Source organism: Cydia splendana, chromosome 3, assembly GCF_910591565.1.
Source record: "Cydia splendana chromosome 3, ilCydSple1.2, whole genome shotgun sequence".
In the NCBI taxonomy this organism is placed as follows: Eukaryota; Metazoa; Arthropoda; class Insecta; order Lepidoptera; family Tortricidae; genus Cydia; species Cydia splendana.
The window spans coordinates 18,328,004-18,350,189 of NC_085962.1; the positions used below are offsets into that span (position 1 = coordinate 18,328,004).

Sequence of the window (22,186 nt, forward strand, 5' to 3'; positions counted from 1 at the left end):
GACGAAACCTTTAACTTCTTCACGGAAACCCTTATAGGATCATTTTGTGTCCGTCCGTCCGTCTGTCTGACTCTCTGTCAAGACTCTTTATCTCGGGAACGCGTGAGGATATCGATATTAAATTAAAATAATATACTCAGGTCTACAGTCCCTTGAAGCTGAAAAAAAAACAATCTTCTAAGTTAACGTAAAAAGATGATACGGCCGTTTATGCCATAAAAAAGGTATATTTCGACACTCTCAGGGGAATCTAAACTTATAAGGTACTTTCCAGGTGACTGATGGTACACTACAAGTAAGGAAAAATCACAAAACTATAAATTTGAAAAAAAATAAGTTATTTTTTTCTGGGGGACATATTTTTTAGATATAAAGCTTTGCTTGGAAGTAATAGGCAAGATATATACTAAATTACAATTTATATAGAATTGTTTTTTTATATGATTAACATTTTTTAAGAACTTCATAGAGTGGTAATAAAAAAGCCGGTTTGCGTGATTATTTTATTTTATTTCCGATATCACACAGTCTATTTGAAATAATGTCAACTAATGGTGAAGAATAAAAAAAGATTTAAATAATTTATCTAAAGTTAATAGTTTTCCCCTCATTTTCATGTTCTTATTGACTGCTATTATATTGCACACTACTGTAAGTTTAGTGTCTAGAGAGAGTATATAATTAGGCAGGTAATGAGGCAAAGGTTCATGCCCTATCTTCAGCGAGACCCTGAACTGAACACTGCGTTATACCAAATGTCACTACCAATGCTGAGCCAACGCACTCTGCACCAGTCTACTTATAAAACGAACACATCACTGCGTAAGAGTTTAATTTTACGTAGGTATATAATGCTGAAACAAGTTTCTTAACGAATGTCTGCTGTCTGGATACATTTTGGGTTTCTGCTCTAGCACGATTATTTTTAATCTTACTTGTAAAAGGATTTAATCCCCTGCAATATTTATAAAAGAATATTTCACACAGTGCAAAGGCGATAATAATTATTATAATAGAGAGTGAAGTTTGAAATTTTATTAAATTTGGTTAAGTTTTGTTGCACTTGTACATAAGTATTTAATATCGATTTTAGCATATCGTCGAATTTCTAGCTTTATAAATTCATAAAGATTTCTGTTTTTAGTATTCCGTACAAAGCTTTGTTCACGGAACACTTATTTTTAAAACAGATTCATATATCTGCCAAATTCCCGTGCCGATCCCTTTAGTAACACTTGCAAATTTAGTACTTAAGTCGGGCTGAACACATTGTAGTAACATGAATTACCTACGTCGTTAAACACGTGCCAATAAGTGGGCTTAAGGTGATCAAGATTTCTTTAGTGTCGTACACGCGATCATTTGACAATCCGTTGCGCACCAAACATGCCGCCTGCGCTCAAACACCACAAACTAAAACAACCAATTTAGTGTTTAATTCATGTTTAATACAGAAATAGTGTTGTGATCCAGCGATGTCAAACAGCTACAATATGAAAGCATTCAGTTCCACGTGAGTATATAGTGATATTTTAGCAATATTGGACCAATAAATCATTACGTATATAACGTTGTCTAATGATGTTAAAATCCATTTGGAATATTTAGCATGGTAATTAAACAAGCAATGTATGTCAAGCTTTACCTGATTATAATGGTGAAATATAAAACCAGAACGGAATTTAGAAACCAATATGGAGTTGAATCATAATTATCATAAATAATTACTTATTTAAACGACTTCGCTCGAGTGTGTCGAATACGCAATTTTAAACGATATTAGCGATACCTAGCTCGCATTTCAGGAATAAGTCGTTATTTATAGATACTAAATACTTATTAATGTTACGACGTTCCTGTACTGTAAAATGCTCACAGAACTAAAATCGATTACATGCAATTGTTTACTAAAAACAGTACCTATACATAATGTTGTTTTCTGTGTTGTCTATTGCATGTGCATTAACAAATTCAGACCAATCCGAACGTGCACTAACATCGAACCGGTATTAGAATGATATTGGAATCCTATCAGTTAGCTGTCATCCGCACGTGCGGCACGCTCGCACCATAGCCGACAAGTCTGAGCGAAATTAACTGATATGATTTCAATATCATTCTAAAATCGGTCTTAACTGTCCATAGTCCCAATAACCATCGCCGAAAGCGGTATCAGGGTTTAACTTTAGGTACATAACATCTCGGCCACAAAACGCAGGCTCCAAGCGTGCACGCTCGACGCGAACATAGACCACCATACATTGAATAAAACAATTGTATGGCGATCGGCGCAAGCATCAAGGGTGCGCACTCGGGGCGCGAGTTCCGTGGCCCCCGGGTAACCGGCCTTCTCCATTGTGATACATTGCATTCGCCACCATGCACTGGTCTGGGAACTTCATCATAGTAGTCGGGTTCGATATTTTCAGAAGTGTGGATTTCGAAAATCTATCTCTAATTTGGAACTTGGAACGCAAAATGGTAGCCGTGCGCTTTCTGGCAAAAGTGATTATGGTAATAATTCGCGGTTTAGCGCTATTTATTTTTAAATCCATTTTGAGACTTATTTGTGCTACAGATTCCGATTCCAACATTTATTTTTAAATTATCTATGTTCGTTCCAAGTAACAGGCGATGACACGCTCCATAATTGAAATTTATTATCTGCATAGCCATATAGAAGCTCGAATATGCATGCGCGTAATCAGAACACCACACACCACACCCTTACCAGGGCTTGTATACATGGGCATTTATTTGTGTGATGATGATGATGAACACACAAATAAATGCCCTTACCAGGATTCGAACCTGGGACCTCCTGCTTCATAGGCAGGGTCACTATCGACAAGGCTAGGAGGCCGTTTCATTGATAGATTGATAGATCACAATTTGTAATAATGGGGTAGGGATGTGACGACCCCATCGCCCGCTGGTTTTACCAGTGCAATCAGTCAACGCAGGGCAGCTTGTGGCGAGCTGTTGGGGATTAGCGACCTCACGTACCCCAGTGCTCCTGGAGAGTTCTGTTACCCGCAAGGAGGGTGGGTGGGACAGGATTCTCTGCCTCCAAGGGCGGATTCAGGGGAGGGGGCACAGGGGCACGTGCCCCCCCCAGACGGTTGTGGACTTTCCATCACAATACGGGTAAATCGAATTATCAGCGTTGTTAAAATATATGAATAAAATAACAGAAAGAATATGAGCGAAACTCTTGCCCTTTCTAAGGGCTTATCTCGAACACCAAAATTCGTAAATTTCGACCAAATATCTCTGTCACTCAAATAACGCCTTAATTGGAGTAAAAGAGAAAGATCTCATTCATTGGACGCAGTAAGTCACAGGTCGCGTGTCTTTGTTTGTAAATAAACAAAGCCAAGGCGTCCTTCCTTTGGATGGACTTACAAGACATCTGCAGCACACTTGTGCGCTTATTTATACCTGCTCATGGTAGGTACTCATCCTCAACATTTGGTTCCAGTTGATAACAATCGTAGGAGCCGTACTGTACGTTTGACGTTGTTTCCTCAAAATATTAAGCGAAAAATTAAAGTGATTTCATCGAGTGTCAAGTAATATTACTGTATCTATATAATGAGTGATAAAGGCAGGAAAAGACAAAAGAGCATAAGTGCGTTTTTCTCTACAAAAAAACAAAAAACCGACGATGCAGTTGCAGATACAGGGAAAGGGGTTGAATTTGGTGGTGTCTCATGTGCATCCACGCTTGCGGCAACTACACCAATGCCAACAAATCCATCGGCAGCATCAGCCTCGCCTAGTTACATGTTGCAGGAACGAGATATAGGTGAGTATCGCAATCTTTGTGTATTTCCATATTTTATGTAGCGCTATTAGAACACGTCATGTTTGTATTTTTGCCAATTATGTAAACAAAGCAATTTGCCTTATTTCTCCAAAATTATGGACGTTTGAAGATAAGGTTGAGTGTATTTAGTAAGGTACCTGGAGTTCTCATCGATTTTTGACAAGTTTTGAATCGAATCTCCTACATTTGCACTACAAATAGATTTATAAGACAAATCGCAATCGGTTCTTCAATCTTTTATCTCCATTAATAATAGAAATCTTATATATCCATTCTTGGCTAACCGATTTTCATAAAATATAATATTACTTAGAAATCTACATATTTGGGATAGTATTTGACGTCTCGAAAAACGTATCTAGGATTTTAATTTTAAACTAATTAACACAAAAGTTATGACCAGAAAACGAGTTTTTTGGCCTAAAATTGTTCAACTTCGATACCAAGTATCTTGGATAAAAATTATGTATAATATTTCTTCCTTTCCGTCTTTTATGTACGTTTCGCTGCGAGCTGCGAATAAAAAAGCGGTATGTACTTATGTATAAAGTAGGTACTGAAGTAGAACGGTGTCACTTTGTAATATTGAAAATTTTTAAAATAAATATTAAATTAAATTATTTTCTAATTTGCTTTCTTGGGGTTAGATATGAGGATATCATGTATCATTTGTGTTATATTGTAGATACAAAAAATAAATCAGTCATATAGTATCTGAAGGAGCCCAAACTTGGTATGTTTTGAAAATTATTTTTGTTTTAAGTAAAAAAAAAATAACTGAAATGTCATGATGTGCTATATTTTTAGAATCGCCTCTAAAAACCCTTTCATATAATACCACACGATAGGTTACTAAAATAAAATTCCATACAAAAAAAAAGTCTCGGAAAGTCAGCACGCCTAAGGGATTTTTTTTTAAGAACTGTCGGTCAAAAATTCTGTTTTGACCTCCAGTATGCGTGTGCCAAATGGCTAAACTGTACATCGATTTGCGGTTTTTCTTTGAAATTGGGCTCGTATGGCTTCCACTACTCGCCGCGCCGCGCGTCGCGTGCGTCCAGTCCGCGACCTTACTTTGTTGATATAAACTAATACTTACTAATACTTTTCTGTAATAATACTTTTTAATAAACTTAATTAATAAAGATAAAGATAGTTTATTATTCAAGTAGGCATATTACAATGCGCTTATGAACGTCAAATAAAGCTACACCAGCTAACAGCTACATAAGCTAATGTTACAGAAAGCATTTATTTACTATATAAAAGTATATAGAATAATTAGTACAGCGGGTCATTTAAATATGATTTGAAGCTCAAATAAGTTTGTACTAAAACATATACCTACAGGCGGCCGATTTTCCTTAGTGTTTGGGGCTTTTCTGTCTATCAGCAATTTTTCTAGTATCGTGACATATTACAAATACATATATAATTCAAGTTAACAAATATAACTATACATACATTGAATCGAAAATAAACCTTAGTGAACATAATTGACACAAACAGCTGACATGTAGGAAGTGACTTCTATATATATATATAAGTATCTAAACGGCTAATTATTTTTATTTTTAGGTACACTACTAAACAACCAGCAGAACGGTTTAGTTCTTACGGACGAAGAAAGGTACCAGTGGTTGAAATATACCTGGCAACCTACAGCAGACTTTAAGTTTCCACTTGTGCGTGAGGGAAAAAAGAACCGTTCTTTTCAAATGGGCTGGTTAAAGGGACATGAATGGCTTGCATATAGTAAAATTGCTGGTGGCGGATTATGCAAAATGTGCATTCTTTTTGGCCGACGTGAAGCGGGAATAAATGATATGAAGCTGGGAAGATTGGTGTCGGAACCACTGCTTCGATATAAAAAGGCCATCGAAACGATCACACACCACGAGGGTACGAAATATCACCAACAGAACGTGGTAGCCTCTCAAAATTTTTTGGATGTGATGGAGGGGAAATCAATGGATGTTGTTGTCCAAATGAGATCCCACGAAATGAAAACTATTGAAGAGAATCGTAAAAAACTTATACCCATTATAAAAACAATTATATTATGTGGAACGCAAAACATACCCTTAAGGTCACAGGGATGACGGTAGTTTAGAATCGGAAAGTTCTGACGGTCACGGAGAAGGCAACTTCAGAGCGTTGTTGAAGTTCCGAATCGATGCTGGAGATGAGATACTGCGTGACCATGTAAAAACGTGTCCTAAAAACGCTTCCTACATTAGCAAGTCGACACAAAATGACTTAATAGAATGCTGTGGGGAATTAATCAGCAACAAAATAGTGAACAAAATTAAAAAGTCTAAATATTTTACCATTATAGCTGATGAGACCACAGATGTTTCTATTTGTGAGCAACTAGCCGTTTGTATTCGCTATTTTGATGTAGATACAAATGAAATACAAGAAGATTTTTTAATGTTTGTCGAAGTTGTTAAACTTAGTGGTGAAAATATTGCTCATCATATTTTGAAGGCGTTGGAAAGCCTTAATCTAGACATTACATTTTGCCGGGGTCAAGCGTATGATGGAGGAGCCAACATGAGCGGTAAAATACAAGGTGTTCAGGCACGGATATCCAGCATTCAGCCTTTAGCCGTTTTTACCCACTGTGCAAGCCACCGACTCAACTTAGCTCTCAGTACAGCCTGCACCGTACCCAGCATAAGAAATGCCGTAGGAGTAATCTCAAGTGTAGCAACTTTCTTTCGTGAGTCAGCTCAACGAATACATCTCCTCAGAGAAGAAATGCAAACTCAGCTGCCTAAGGAAAAACAAAATATCTTAAAGAAAATGTGTGAGACCAGATGGGTGGAAAGACATGAAGCGGTTTTGACATTTTTGGACGTTTTGCCATGTCTACCTGACATTTTGCAAAAAATGGCTGATCAAGGAAACAGGAGTGCTACATCTCCATTTTCGTTGCTGCAATCAATAATGTCGTCAGAATTTCTCATAAGCCTGGTAATTCTTTCTGATATTTTAGGAATTACGCTGCCCTTATCGCGATCATTACAAGCCACTGAAATTGACATAATTTCTGCAGTTCAGCTTATCACTACGACCACAGGAAGTCTGCAGAGACAACGTGACACTAGCACGACCTCATTTAATAAACTTTTTAATCAGGCTGAGGCGATCGCAAACGAAATTGGTGCAGAAATCACGGTCCGCAGAATCACCGGCCGTCAAACAAATCGGCCGAACATTCAGACCCAGTCAGTTGAAGAATATTATCGACTTTCAGTATATATTCCTTTTTTAGACTATTTGCTAAGCGAAATGTCATCCAGGTTCCCTAGTGCTCCCCTCCAAACAATCGGGCAGTTGCAAAAGTTGTTGTCCCATAACTTCAACGATGAAGATATAGAGGATGTTTTGCGAGGCGCTGAACTATATAAGGATGACCTTCCTTGTTTCTTAGCTTTGAAGGGAGAGCTAAAAATATGGCAACAGATGAGAGAAAATATCCCAAAGACTCCAGCAGATGCCTACAAACGAGCAACGGTTCTACCGAATATTAGAACTCTGTGTCAATTGTTGTGCACGTTTCCTGTAACCACTAGCACTGCCGAGCGATCTTTCTCCACCTTACGCCGCTTAAAGTCATATCTTCGGAGCAGGATGACAGAAGAGCGTTTAAATGGACTGGCTGTAATGCACATCCATAAAGACATTGCGACGAAAATGGACGCTAATGAAGTGCTGGACATCTTCAGTAGGAAACATAAAAGAAAACTGTCATTATTAATTATGTAAATATTTTTTTTTACTTAATCTTTATATAAGTACTGCAAGTTTGATAATTGTATTTTTATTCATTTTAAGTAATTTTTTGCTGACATATATATGAATTATTTTTATTAATGGTTAGATTTTTTTTTCTTGGAAAATGATTTATTTACATACAATATATATATGTACAGTGGTACTACTAAACGTTCTACTAATGGTTAGATTAATTTACATAAAACTCGTGATGATAGTCAAATTTTTAAATTAAATGTAAGGAGGAAATTAATTTGTTTTATATCAAAGGGCATGGCTCACCCGGTATTGTATTATCCTAGCTCTAAGTAGGTATACTGTTTTGCATGGTAGGTTTTAATGAAAATTGTACTCTAACATTAGTTTTTAAGTCCAGTTACTAACACTTATATGGGTCTTGCCTGAATTAAATGATTATTGAATTTTAACTAAATTTTTATTTTTAACAGTTATGGTTGATTATTTTTGCCCCTCTACTGCCCCATGTGCCCCTCCCAGAAAAAAATCCTGGATCCGCCCTTGTCTGCCTCTGGCTTGCCTTAGCCGGCCGGCCAGAGTGGAGTCGTTAGAGCTATAAGCTCCAGGGGTGGAAGTGAAATATGCATAAGACGCGAGTTGGCACAGTGGCTGTTAACAGCCACTGGGTAGAAAGCGGCGCACACCTCTCGACACCCCTGAGCCGCTCACACCGGTGTTGACCCTTGAGCCATCCTAGATGTCGCTTTTTGTGGGGGCCCATCTTGTGAGGGCGAGTCACCGTCTGCCGGAAATAAAATTGCATACCGTTTTATTAGGCAGGCGTCCGGTTTTTTACCCCATAGCTCAGTTCTTAGTCCATCGCTTTCACCCAATAACCTAGTTCATTTTAGATTCCATCAACTCTCAATAGTCCTTACACCCTGGCGGGTGCTGCCTCTGCGTGCGTCCCATGACACTGGCAAGGGCAGCCTCCGCTCGGTGTACCCCTTACATTTCATTAAAGTGTCAAAAGGGCCTCTACGTGTTGGCTTCGGCTCCGCGCACGCCTCCCAAAGGTCCGGAACACCATTGTTCCGTGATGGGAAAGACATACAAATAATAATATTTTTTTTTAAATACTAAAACTAAATATTTTCAAAATTAATTTCTTGGGGTTAGATATGAGGATATTGGGACTTGAGGTATATTTTACAAACAATAATTCAACGGTTTCGTATCTGGAGGAGCCCAAACTTGGTATATTTTGAAAAATATTTTAATTTTAATTGAATGCAAGTGACGGAAATATAATAATGTGATATATTTTTAGAACCGGCTCAAAATGCCCTTTCATTTAATACTACACACGATAGGTTTCTGAACAATTTTTTCTCCATACTAAAAAAAGATGACGTCATAACTCCTTTCCGTTTGTTTTTTTTTGGTGCTACGGGTCAAATTGATTCAAATGGCCTAAAGATTAATCGTGCCTATTTCATACCTTTAACACCATTTGCAGCTGATTTTGGTCAACCGCTAGTACTATTACGTAGTTCAGACAGTTGGACATGTTTCCTTGTAAGTACATTTACTTTAGGAGCTTTTTTTCGCAATGTAATAAAAGCCGTACAGTTAGATACCGGTTGGTTATCGAATTTATTACAACAATTCTATGATTGTTGATATGTTCTTCTTCTGAACATGACGTAAAAATGTTTACGTGCTCGAATGTTTTCAAAACATTGGATGCTATTATAGAATTGTTATGCACTATTCTCCTTCTTCTCATGTTATTTCTTATAAAAGTTTCCGTTGTTTTGCATATAGTAAATATATCTTAAGGCGCATAAAAAAGCCCACCCAAGTTATTTATATAATTTGCAAGGAGTGAATTAGTGCAAATGTCACATCGAATTTAATTCATTAAGAACTAATTAATGACCTATTTTATTCTATAAAATAGTTTTTTGCCTACTAACAGTAACACAAGTTGTTTACTTTTTAGGGTTCCGTACCCGAAAGGGTAAAAGCGGGACTCTATTACTAAGTCTCCACTGTCCGTCTATCTGTCTGTCCGTCTGTCTGGTTGTCACCGGGCTGTATCTCATGAACCGTGATAGACAGTTGAAATTTTCACAGATCATGTATTTCTGTTGCCGCTATAACAACAAATACTAAAAAGTACGGAACCCTCAGTGAGCGAGCCCGACTATCACTTCACCGGTTTTATTTTATTTTATGTGCTCGTATAGTAACCTCTATATTATTGTTTATATTCATAGTGTCCCACATACCTATTGGACGAAACGAAAACTATTAACAGCGCGCGTAGGCGGTAGTCTGGCTGGCCGCGTAGCCAACGTGCAAATCGCTTACGCCCCGTAGCGAACGAAACGCAACTGTCTCCGTCGCACTAGTATAGAGAGAGATGGCTACGCTACGCCACGGAGCGTTAATGATTTGCACGTTGGCTAGGCACCGCCTGCTGAAGCGGCGCCAACATTGAGCAAGTTTTGTAAGTTTTCACGTGTTCACAATCATGAACAGCACGTAATATGCTATATGTCAGTGCCATAAGAGCATAACGGGATTGTGATAAAAATACACGTTGAATTTTATAACAAAATTTTGTTAAATAGATAGAAAATGAGCATTTTGTCACAATAATGGCAACTGATAAAAAAATACAAGACTTCGAAGTTCCAATTTTTTTAAACATCCTAGATGCAAAAAGAAATGGTACAACTTGATTCCTTTACACATTATTAAATAATAGATTAAATGGTACACTTAAAACTATATACAATATTGTTCACAAATTTCCACCGTCAAAATAGCAGTTTTTTTATTTTCCATACTTTAAGACGGCTTTAGCTTAATGGTGACGTCACGAAACTTTCTTGAAAAATTAAAATAATTACAAATCGCGGACTTAATGCCTTAAGATATTCTCTACTAATCAACCATAGGGCAAAACAGCGTCTCGAGCGTGAGTGCAATGAGGAAAATATTTCAGTAAACATAGCAACTATTAACAATAATCGTCCCGCTAGCACAGTGGCATTGACCGCCATCATCATGGGTGGGAAGAGCAATATAAACACGAGCGTGCGATAGAGATAGAAATATGCGGGTCAATGTACAAAATTCATCGTGCTTCGCGACATTAATAATAATAATAATGGGAGTAGCGAGCTGTTGGGGAGTAACGACCCCACGGACCCGAGTGCTCCCGAGAGTCGGTCAGGGTCTCCGTCTCCGGCGTGTCTTTCGTCGGTCGGAGTGGACGCCAAGGGGACCGGCAGGACTCTCAGCTCTGGCTTGCCTTCGTTGGCCGTCCAGAGAGGAGTCGCTAGAGCTATATGCTCCAGGGGTGGAAGTGAAAGATGCATAAGACTCGATTTGGCACAGTGGCTGGTAAGAACTACTGGGTAGAAAGCAGGGCACACCTCTCGACACCCCTGAGCCGCTCACACCGATGTTGCTCCTGGTCGTCTTCGCGACGGCAGTTTCAGGGGCCCATCTAGTCAGCGGCAAGTCACCGCCTGTGTTATGGCAGGTGTCCGACCTCTCTGACCTCTCTACAATAGCCCAGTCTCATTAACTTCATCTATAGACCGGTATACTGTTCACTTTTTCTACAATAGTCCCAATGCCTGCTGAGACCGGTTCATGGGTGTCTATTGTTGCACCTGTAAACGGGTTCCAGCAGGCGTTCTACATGACATTAAAGCTCTCCAAGGGGCCTCTACGTGTTGGATCTATATCCCCACGCAAGCCTATCAAAAGACCGGGATTTATATGCCCGTGATATCTAAAATGGAGTACAAATAATAATAAAAGCGTCCATGAAGTCTCGCACAGTGTAACATTAATGAATAATAAGGCTTGTCCGCTATCATATTCATATATCTTTTATGTACTTAAATAAATATTTAATAAAACAAGAAACTTTACATAGTGCATTTCGCGACTAAGTACTGAGATTCATGTTAGTACAGTCACCTGCAATAATATGTTACACAACAAAGGCCGAAAAAATATCTGACACGATCTTATTTGTAGAGCCATAAATGCGTGTCACATATTTTTGCGGCCTTCGAAGCGTAACATATTCTTGCATGTGACTGTACCTAATCATTATAACTAAGGACATAGATACTATGTTAAGTATGTTGGGATTAAGATAGCTATGTTATAATTAAATATTGACAAGGCTACATTGCTCGTGCTCGTGATGGCTGGAAAAAATCTAAAGAATATCTTTTACATTGTGCAATAAGGAAGGTATGGACAAATTTATTAAAAAGAGCCAATGGAAACCCAATGCGCGGAACGCAAAGGGTTTTTATGACTCTACGAGTGTACAATTTTGTACATACCTTGGATTTTTGTTATTTTTAAAGGCCTATATAATGGTGCGCCCCCTGTTGATTTTATCAGTTTTTTTAAATATATTTACATAGATGTTGACTTCCAAACTAAGTATAAGCGGCGTAGTGGGTCCCAAAATACACCTACGTTGCAAATTTTATTAAAATATAAGATATGTTACCTATAGTTTCCGAGTAAAATAGCTGTGACTTACAGACAGACAAACGGACATGACGAAACTATAAGGGTTCTGTTTTTGCCATCTTGACAACGGAACCCTAAACTAAAAACCTAGAAACTGCGTTTTCTATTAAATTTAAATCTTGTGTTAATTTTGAGACATGGGTATTTTAAAACGGCAAAAATAACAGTATGCAAATACGTGAATAATAATACAATTTTGTACAGGTATTTTGTACGAAAATTAGACAATGACGATCCCAAAACCCATCCCACATCTACAACGCACTTACAGCCCCTGGTGTAACGAGTATCTATGGGCAACGATAATCGCTTACCATCAGGCGATTCGTCTGCTCGTGCCTTTCGTGCCTCGTACATAATAAAAAACACCTAACACCTTCCACCTAATCACCGGTATTCATGATTTCAGGGCAATTATAACAGAAAATGGGGTATTCCCATCAACAATATCCATCAGCACAATCAACACCAAATGTAAAGAGAATAATAATGACCCGGAGAAGAACGAATATGAACCATTCCAGAACAGAAAACTACAATATCCTAATTCGTAAGTATATTTCAAGTTACTTTTTGATTTGACAATGTTAAGTCTGGGCATACGGGGCCTAATATTTCAAGTAATACTATAGTCCTCGTCAAATAGTTTTTCTTCACCACTCTTCGGATCCAGTTAAGTAGTCAACTTGATAAAGAAACAAGCAATATATAGAACTGGGAGGCCAAAGCGTTGAATTGTGGGGATTATTCGTATAAAAAATATATTTTTATAATAAAAATGTCTACACAATTTACCCGTGACCACAGGTGCTGAGGGCCGATTTTTGAAATTCGATCGCTCGATTTCGTGTATTTCATTAAATAATATCTCCACTACTATGCATTTAAATTCTACAAACAGAATTGAAAACGAGTGGTCAATACCACTCGATTCCAAATTTCTATCGCTCTTATTTCAAAAATTAGCATTTCGCCGTTTTCCGCCGTTTTTCGAGTGACGAAATCGAGCGATCGAATTTCAAAAATCGGCCCCCTGGTAAAGGGCTTGAAACGTCAAGAGTATTTAAATTCGCGCTTCAGATATGGAGTCGCGCGCGACATCGCAAGTCATTAGTGCATGGACCTACAGACAGAACTCAAACTGCGGTCTAATAATTATACATACGACACTGTTCTATAGACCCTGCACTACATGCTTTATTTTTAGTCAGGTTTATAACCATGTTCATGTCATTTTCCTATCGTTGTCTCGGCATTTTTGCCACGCCTAGTTTGGAAAGCCTGGGGTCCACACGAAAACCAAATTCCAAGAATGGTTAGGTTAGGTTTAGTAAATAATAAAAAATAAATAGATATGGAAGAGATTTTTTTTATTTTTTTTTAAACTGTCAATATAATTTGTGCGAAATTAGATTTTTCACTAACATTAACAAATTTTCGTTTTCAGAGATTTAAGGTCATTCGCAAATCTGCTCAAGTCGTCTCTTGGGTCCGGTATACTAGCCATGCCAGCTGCCTTTAAGAATTCCGGAACTATTGTAGGAATATTCGGAACCATCATCCTGGGCTACATCTGTACACATTGTGTATATTTACTGGTAAGGTATAATAATAAAACTAACTCCAACATTCAAACAATAAACTTATTGATAAACCATATAGTATATGGCATATACCTACTAATAGTGATTACTTACTGACACTACTAATATTGACTACTGAGTCACTGTTACGTTTATTTTTTAAATTATAAGAGGAAATGTAATCTGCCTCCAAAGCCAGCTGCCCTAGATAACTAATTTTATGCAACGTAACATGACTAGGACTTAAAAAATAATATCTAATATAAAAAAACTCGGCTACTCCTAGTTTCGTAACTTACCCTTTGTTATGCGACTGTTGCATAAAATACTATTAAGAATTTTCCGAGTTTTAGCTTTGTAGGTCGTAACTCGATGTTTATCCGAACCTGCTATTTATACTTGGATTTTGGATCAGGCTTTTTAGGGTTCCGTACCTCAAACGGAAAAAACGGAACCCTTATAGGATCACTCATGCGTCTGTCTGTCTTTCTGTATGTCTGTCTGTCCGTCTGTCACAGCCCATTTTCTCCAAAGTACTGGACCAATTAAGTTGAAATTTGGTACATATATGTAAATTCGTGACCCAAAGACGGACATTATGTTTAAACAAATTAATTTGAAACAGGAGAGACCACTTTTGGGGGGTAAATGAGAAAATTAAAAAATATGTTTTTTTAAACTATCGTGTTACATATCAAATTCTCATTTTCTCTGCTCATTTTGAAAATTCCAAATATATATTTTTTGTATTTTTTTTTAATTGAAAAGAAAAATGTAATGTAATGACCTAGTTTTTGATCCGACCCTACGGGTTTTTTAAAGGCAATTCACTCGCGTTTCATGTGTAAAAAATACAGTGTTATAAATTGGGTAATGCACGGAACCCTTGGATTGGAACGCGAGTCCGACTCGCACTTGGCCGGTTTTTATTGAATGTACCTATAATTAACCTCCGCCCGTATTTCTTCCGCGTCTATTTCTTTCTCCAATTCAATACTTAAAATACAACTTACTTTTCTTACTTTTCTCCTCGCACTATCTTTGCTTTATTTAGCCCGATGTTTGACTGGTAGATAATGTCATTATCCATTTTGTATTTTGTGCAATAAAGTTTAAATACTCATATAAATAAATAAACACTGGAGAATAGATATGTATTACAAATTTCAAGATCCCAAATTAATATATCTCACGTTTTTAATAGGTACAGTCGCCATCAGATATATCGGAGCGGCCAATGTGCTCTAAAATATCTGAACAAGCACTTTAACTCTTTGACATTAGGGGCGTGTTCAGATATTGCCTTGGCCGCTTCGATATATCTGATGGCAACTATACGTCGTCTGAGTCTCATTACATGAAAGTGTTGTAATTAAAATACATAGAGATGTTTGTACCTATTCACAGGTCAAAACTTCACAAGACGTCTCAAAAGTAGCTAAGGTGCCATCCCTGGGTTACGCAGAAACCGTGGAAGCGGTCTTCGCGACAGGACCAAGGCCTTTGAGAAGATTGTCTAAGGCATCAAGGTAAATTATTTTTGTATTTTTTTTTATCAATGTCTACTCTTATTTCTACTCTTTAGGCAGTTCTAATTAATTTATTTATTTAACCTTTTTAATACATAAAAACCATACCAGTTCATTTTCCGAGTTTCTTAGACATTCTCTATCAGTCAGTCAGCAGGGGTAGTGACCACTAGGCCAAACAGGTCTTCAAACCTGTCGTCGTCGACATTTATATTCTAAGTAGGTATTATAATATACACTAATAATCTTTTATTCTGTGCAAATTTATTTTGTGCATTTTTGATGCTAAAAATACACTTTATCATTCTTAAATAAATAATTCATTGGCAATTGGCAACAATTAACTTATCTCTCTCGTAACCAGGCCATAAAATAAAATAAAAAGTTATTTATAAACGTGTGTCAAATCTAACAAACCGTTGATACGCGTTTTTCCCTATCTGTCATTTTGACATTATTTAATCCCAAAGTAGGTTTGCCTAAATTCCTAAAAAAAAATCGACTATTTCCAATCACTATCAGGAATGTCCAATCAAGTGTTATAAGAAGCACAATTTTCTTTTTCTTGGCCAATGACGTTAGAACGTGGTTGCCATTTTTGGATATACATAATTAGTATAATTACACATCATGATGTTACCGATAAGTTAAGCGTAGGTAAGGATTAAAAGCTAAACTGCTAAGCGCTCAGCACACTTGAAATACAATCTATTAACATACTGACACAGTAAAATATTATTGTGAATACTATAGAATACATGATTCAATATTTACTTTGCCATTGAATGAACATCAACGTAAGGCAATCAGATCACGATATAGCAGAGTGATTCGCCGGTTACGCCAATTGAATGTGATTGGTCCTATTTGATTTTCTGACCAACTGAACTACCAAAATAGCACTTAATATTTTTAAACAGTAGGTTACATACCTACACATAATGCTCGTATAATGCAGTAGGTAATTATGCGAAAAATAAGTAGTATTAAAACCGGAAATACCGGAAAATGCATGTCGGATATCGCGCAGTGCTGCCGATAGTGCTGATGATAATATCAATGTGCAATAAAAATCCATTCGATGCGAATAAATCGAATACAAATCCAAGAATATATATTTGCAGAATTTACGTCATTTGAATAAGAGAGGGTCCTAAACTATTTAACTATTTACGTGTACTTCCACTTTGAAGTTGTGAACCCATAGTGGACGCACGTACCTACCTACTGCTGAAAATAATAAGCTTCATTACCCCCATTGGGGCTCTCGGACAGGGAACGTGTTAAAGTAACATGAGAGCGCGCCACATTTGCTGCAACTTTCAGAGTAATATTTTTCGAAAATGTTCACTAAAGGCCAGTGCCTACCGAATGCGTATGCATGCAAAAATTGCACAATGCAGCACGTCTCTGTCTGCATATCTGCGTGACGCGCACACATACGAGTCATACCTACGACGTGCTCGAGCTGCAGACAGGGACGTGCTGCATACGCAAATCTTGATGAGATCTTTGAATTTATCAATTTTATCATCCTACTTATCTAAAGATTGAGAATTGTCTGTTTGAAAACTAGGCATGCAATTTAGATTGTCAGGAAATAAAGTTTCTCTCATGTTACAGGATATTTATAGATTGGGCGATGGCGTTTACTATACTTGGCGCCTGTGCGGTATACGTCATCCTACTGGTGGACTCTGTTAAACAGGTAGGTATTGGAACCGTGACAAAGTCAATTCCTTAACAAAAATAAACAGACTAATAATGTAACATTATTTCGGTTTTAAGTAGGAGGTTTGAAATAAAAATCAACTAACAAAAGAATAAATTAATGCATGTTTGGTTAACGAATATGTTTTTTTAATATTATAGATTTAAACCTAAAAAAATCTAGTGTTAAGGTTGAGGGGTTCTCTTCTTGTCAAATAAAATCATGTAGGTATAAATTAATAAAATTACGTAAGTACGTAGTTCCGTAGTTGTAAGACGTGTACCTAATGTAAGCAAAGCAAAAATACACGAGTTAAGCAATAAAAATACACAAATCACTATAAATGTGCGTTGAAGAGTTCCCTCGATTTCTTTTGGATAATTTCGTCATCCCGAAAGTTTTACGAATTCTTTTTTCTTCATGTATTCTTTTTATAAGGGTTATAATTATATGTTAAGTAGACTCAGTTACTAAATAATATTAAATTTGCTTTTGTTTTAATTCTTTCTCATGAGCACCTTATTTGCAATACCCTTTCGTCTGGCTGCTTTTACATATATGTTTTGTAACAGATTTTATTTTCTTTTGCAGATAGTTGACTTCTTCTACACGGACAACAACTTGAACGTGTACATGTATTACCTGATATTCCTAGTACCACTTTTGGCCTTTACTCAAATAAGGAACCTCAAGTATTTGGCCCCCTTCTCCGGTGTCGCAAATATTCTACTTGTAGCGACATTTCTCATTTGCTCTTACTACATCTGCTCAGACTTCCCGGACCTGAGCCAGCGACCTATGTCTGTCGATATTGGAAAACTGCCACTATTTATCGGGTAAATTCATTCAGCTCTTTCTACTCCTAGTATAAATTTCATTCGATAGCGTGACGAGCGTTCGCGTTTATGTGTCGTTTAAAATCTCTTCCTACTGGTTTGCCCGAACGCCCGTCAAATACTATTGCATTGTAAACATAAGTAATATTGCCTGTTTCATTTGCGTAGGCGTTTTTTATAGTTCCGGTGCAGTGTTACTATCTAAACTCTATGACTAAACTTGAATGTAGTTAAGCCTAACAAACAGTAGAATTTTTCTAAAAGTTTCATTTTCAATTGCCGCTATAACCACAAATAATAAAAATAAAATAAAAACCCAGTCCTACTATCCTTGCTGATAATGTAAATGCGAAATTAACTTTTTGTCTGTCTGTTTTATTACCTCTTCACGCTTAAACCCCTGAACCGATAAAGATGAAATATGGCACCTATGGAGATAGTTTGAGGCCCGGCCCGACGAAGGACATAGCATAGGATAGTGTTATCAATCATCATCATCATTATCACACAGACGAAATCGCGGGCAGAAGCTAGATGTTTCTTTTTATTATTAATACGTACTTAGTTAAATATGTAGATTAGAACAGCACTTTATATTAACCGATTACAAATTTACATACATGTTACTGGTTTAAATATTAGTCTTAAGGGGCCCACAGATTACCAGTTCGCCGGACGATATCAGCCTGTCAGTTGTTCGGAACTGTCACCTTTTGCGTTTAGCTGACTGACTGATATCGTCCGGCAAACTGGTAATCTGTGGGCCCCTTAAGACAAATTACACGTCTCATACAAGTCTTTGATTCATGATAAACTTAACTCATTTGGCGTTTATTTCAGTACAGTGATTTTTGCCATGGAGGGCATCGGCGTAGTGCTCCCGGTTGAGAACACCATGGCCAAACCTCAACATTTCCTGGGATGCCCAGGGGTCCTCAACATCACCATGACGGTCGTGGTGCTTCTGTACATGATTATGGGTTTCCTGGGCTATGTTAAATATGGAGAAGCCTCAGAGGGCAGTATCACGCTAAATCTGCCTACGAGTGAAATGTATGTACCTATAGTAGATCAGCCATTCTCAAAGTGTGTTCCGCGGAACCCTAGGGTTCCGCAAAGCCTCTGTTGGGGTTCCGCGAAAATACTTCTAATAATAAGAAAAAAACAATAGGTATATCTGGTCGACAGTGACGAACGAAAATATTTAATTTGGGGTTCCGTCTAATATTTCGCTTTCCAAAAGGGTTCCGTCACCAAAAAAGTTTGAGAACCGCTGTAGTAGATAATCGAATGAATTAAATATGTACAACGAGTATTTACAAATACTTTATTAACCAAAATCGTTTATAGCAACTGATATCGTGATATGACGTGATCATGATTAACGACGTCAATAAAATTGTCGATGACTTGCCTCAAAAAATTAAATAATTGCTTAAACACATATACGAGTACAATACACCTAACCAAACATAGTACCAGTCAATTTTACTATGTGCAGTCGTCATCAAATAGATCGAAGAGGCTAAGAGGCACAAAAATATCTGAACATGCACTTTAACGTCTTTATAATATAGACTTCGTTCAGATATTTGTGAACCCCTTCGCCGCTCAGATATATCTGATGACGACTGTACATATAAGCGACAATTTAGGAAATATCTCCGTTTGTTAGGAATCATATATATTATCAATAAAACGTAAAGGCACGTGTAGGTTGTGGATAAATGACGAGACACTAATTAAAGTGTAATTATTTTTCAGCCCTGCATTGATGGCAAAGAGTTTTATTGTAGTGGCCATCTTCTTCACCTATACTCTTCAATTCTACGTCCCCATGGAAATCGTGTGGCGCAACACTAAAGAATATTTGGGGCAAAAATACCATAACCTAGGGCAAAGCGTCATGCGAGCAGTGTTTGCTACGCTTACTGGTAAGATTATAATCAGTATAATATATGTATATAATTAATTCATAGTTTTAAAGCTTTTTTTATAACAGCCCGGCCACGACTTCGCGCGGCAGCGATGAGCGGCGGCCTTAGGTTGGAATCAACGGGAAAGCGAGAAACAATGATCCGAACATTCGTTCCCACCTATGGCCGTCGCTTGTCGCAACCGCCGCCGCGCGAAGTCGTGGCCGGACCTGAGAGCCGTTCTTAGAGCTCTTTCCCACTGACGTCCAGTTTATTGCGGGTACGGTTTTCTGCAGGATCCCGTTTTAGTAGTATAGGCATAGAAAAATATAAGTAAGACAAGAGTGCTCACTCCATACATCAGTTTTGGCACCAAAAATATTAGTATTTTCATAGTCGACATCTAGCATCGAGTAGCGGAATTAATAGTACGTTAAGTAGTAGTACATAGTAGCACTGTCAAGTGACAATAGATGTAGCACCGACCGGAAAGTCTTATGTTGTTGAGATTAGAGTTTCCGGTCGGTGCTACATCTATTGTCACTTGACAGTACTACTACTGCTACTTAACACGTTCACGTTCCCTGTGCATGCATCATATATGTAGCATTTTAGGGTACATAAATGATACGTGCATGCACCACTAATGATGCACGACCCCATATTCCCTGTGCATGCATCATATGTGTAGCATTTTAGGGTACATATGATACGTGCATGCACCACTAATGCACGACCCCATATAAACTTAAAGCATTGCCAAAATTTACACGTGTGAGCTAGGTCTTTTTTTATTTGCATGCACATACTGTCTTTGAACCTTTTGACAAAAAACACGTTGCACGTGTGGACTCAATTTCTGGTTCCTAGATACACAGGGAACGTGTTAAAGTACTGATAATTCCGCTACTCGCTCGATGCTAGATGTCGACTAACTATGAAAATACGAATATTTTTGGTGCCAAAACTGATGTATGGGCTGAGCACTCTTGTCTTACTTATATTTCTCTATGGTATAGGTACGAGCTAATATAGTAACGTTCACACGAGCATTCTGTTTGCGGGATACTGCACGCATACTATCAGAAAACGGGATCCTGCAGAAAACCGTACCCGCAAAAAACTGTACGTCAGTGGGAATGAGCTCTTAGGGTGGCAAATTGGGCAAAATACCATGACATTGACCCGAGACGGCCCCTAATTTGCCGAATTTGCGGCTACGTCACACACTGCTGGTGTGGTTCGAGTTTTAAGTTTGTAAGCCGTACCTACACCTGTCTAGGTATGCGACCACTATATATGCGACTTTTTTTAAGTTTTCTAATGTTTTTTTTCCTTTCAGTGATAGCGGCGGCAACGTTGCCTCGCCTAGATCAAGTTATCGGATTGGAAGGAGCATTTTTCTATTCCTTCCTAGGCCTCATCGTCCCATCTATCCTTGACCTCATCTTCCACTGGGAGCGAGGGCTAGGCAAATATAACTGGATACTAGTGAAGGATATCATTCTTATCATATTTGGATGCTTCGTGTTGTTCACTGGAGTAACCCAGAGTGTTAGAGAAATTATCAGAACTAGTTAGTGATTCAAGTGGCTGTGTCATTTTATTAGTAATATCCATAAGTATAGTTTTAATAAGAGGAAATACGACAAAATGTGCGTTGTTCTTTAGATAAAAGAAGCTAATAAAATAAGATAAGGAAAATAACTATGTATATGTATATCGTTGCTAAAGGGACCTCTTGTTTATAAAGCTTGATATGTAATTTAAGTTGCAAAATTGCACTGATTAGACTTCTTTTATATGTGCTGTAGCTGATTTTAATGTGACCAAAGATGTACAAACTACATAATATATACAAAATTACTGTAATTATATTTATGTATGTAGGTAAGTTTTTATATATTAAGAACGATATAGTATATATTACATCCTTTATAATAAAATATGCTTTATATCAAATTTGCCTTCGTTTTATTCCTAGACCCATTTTTAGGGTTTCGTAGTCAAGATAAAGATAAAAAATAGTTTATTCGAGTAGGCATATTACAATGCGCTTATGAACGTCAAATAAAGCTATACCGGCTCCAACCCGGCTATACACCTCTGCCTCGAGAAGATTTAAATCCCCCCTCAATTGGAGGAGGCTACCTATCCCAATATGGGACCGGCAACAAACTCGGCGGGACACATCTTTTCAAAACATTATTACATCTTATAATTAATATGCATTACGAGTAAATAAGAAGAATACAATTAAAATTACTACTTATAGAATTCATGCAATTATACTCAGTAGGTAGGTACTTAAAAAAAAAACATAAATATGTACATGAAATCATACAAATACGTACGTATATAGCTCTTTCAGAAAACATATGAAATTCTTACAAAAGGAAAAGAAAATAAAGTCAATAAAAGAAATGACTTTATTTTCTTTTCCTATTATATGAAAAATGTAGT

The 22,186-nt window shown here is 37.4% G+C and overlaps 1 protein-coding gene across 1 annotated transcript; it reads left to right on the forward strand.

Moving 5' to 3' along the window:
• The first annotated feature begins 1,340 nt into the window (after window positions 1-1,340).
• On the forward strand, window positions 1,341-21,455 carry LOC134806828 (proton-coupled amino acid transporter-like protein pathetic). Its single transcript, XM_063780221.1, has 9 exons — window positions 1,341-1,513; window positions 12,558-12,698; window positions 13,596-13,746; window positions 15,139-15,260; window positions 16,884-16,968; window positions 17,563-17,807; window positions 18,648-18,860; window positions 19,572-19,741; window positions 21,066-21,455. The coding sequence occupies exons 1-9, from the start codon at window positions 1,476-1,478 to the stop codon at window positions 21,302-21,304; spliced, it is 1,404 nt and encodes a 467-aa protein (XP_063636291.1). The 5' UTR covers window positions 1,341-1,475; the 3' UTR covers window positions 21,305-21,455.
• The last annotated feature ends 731 nt before the right edge of the window (window positions 21,456-22,186 follow it).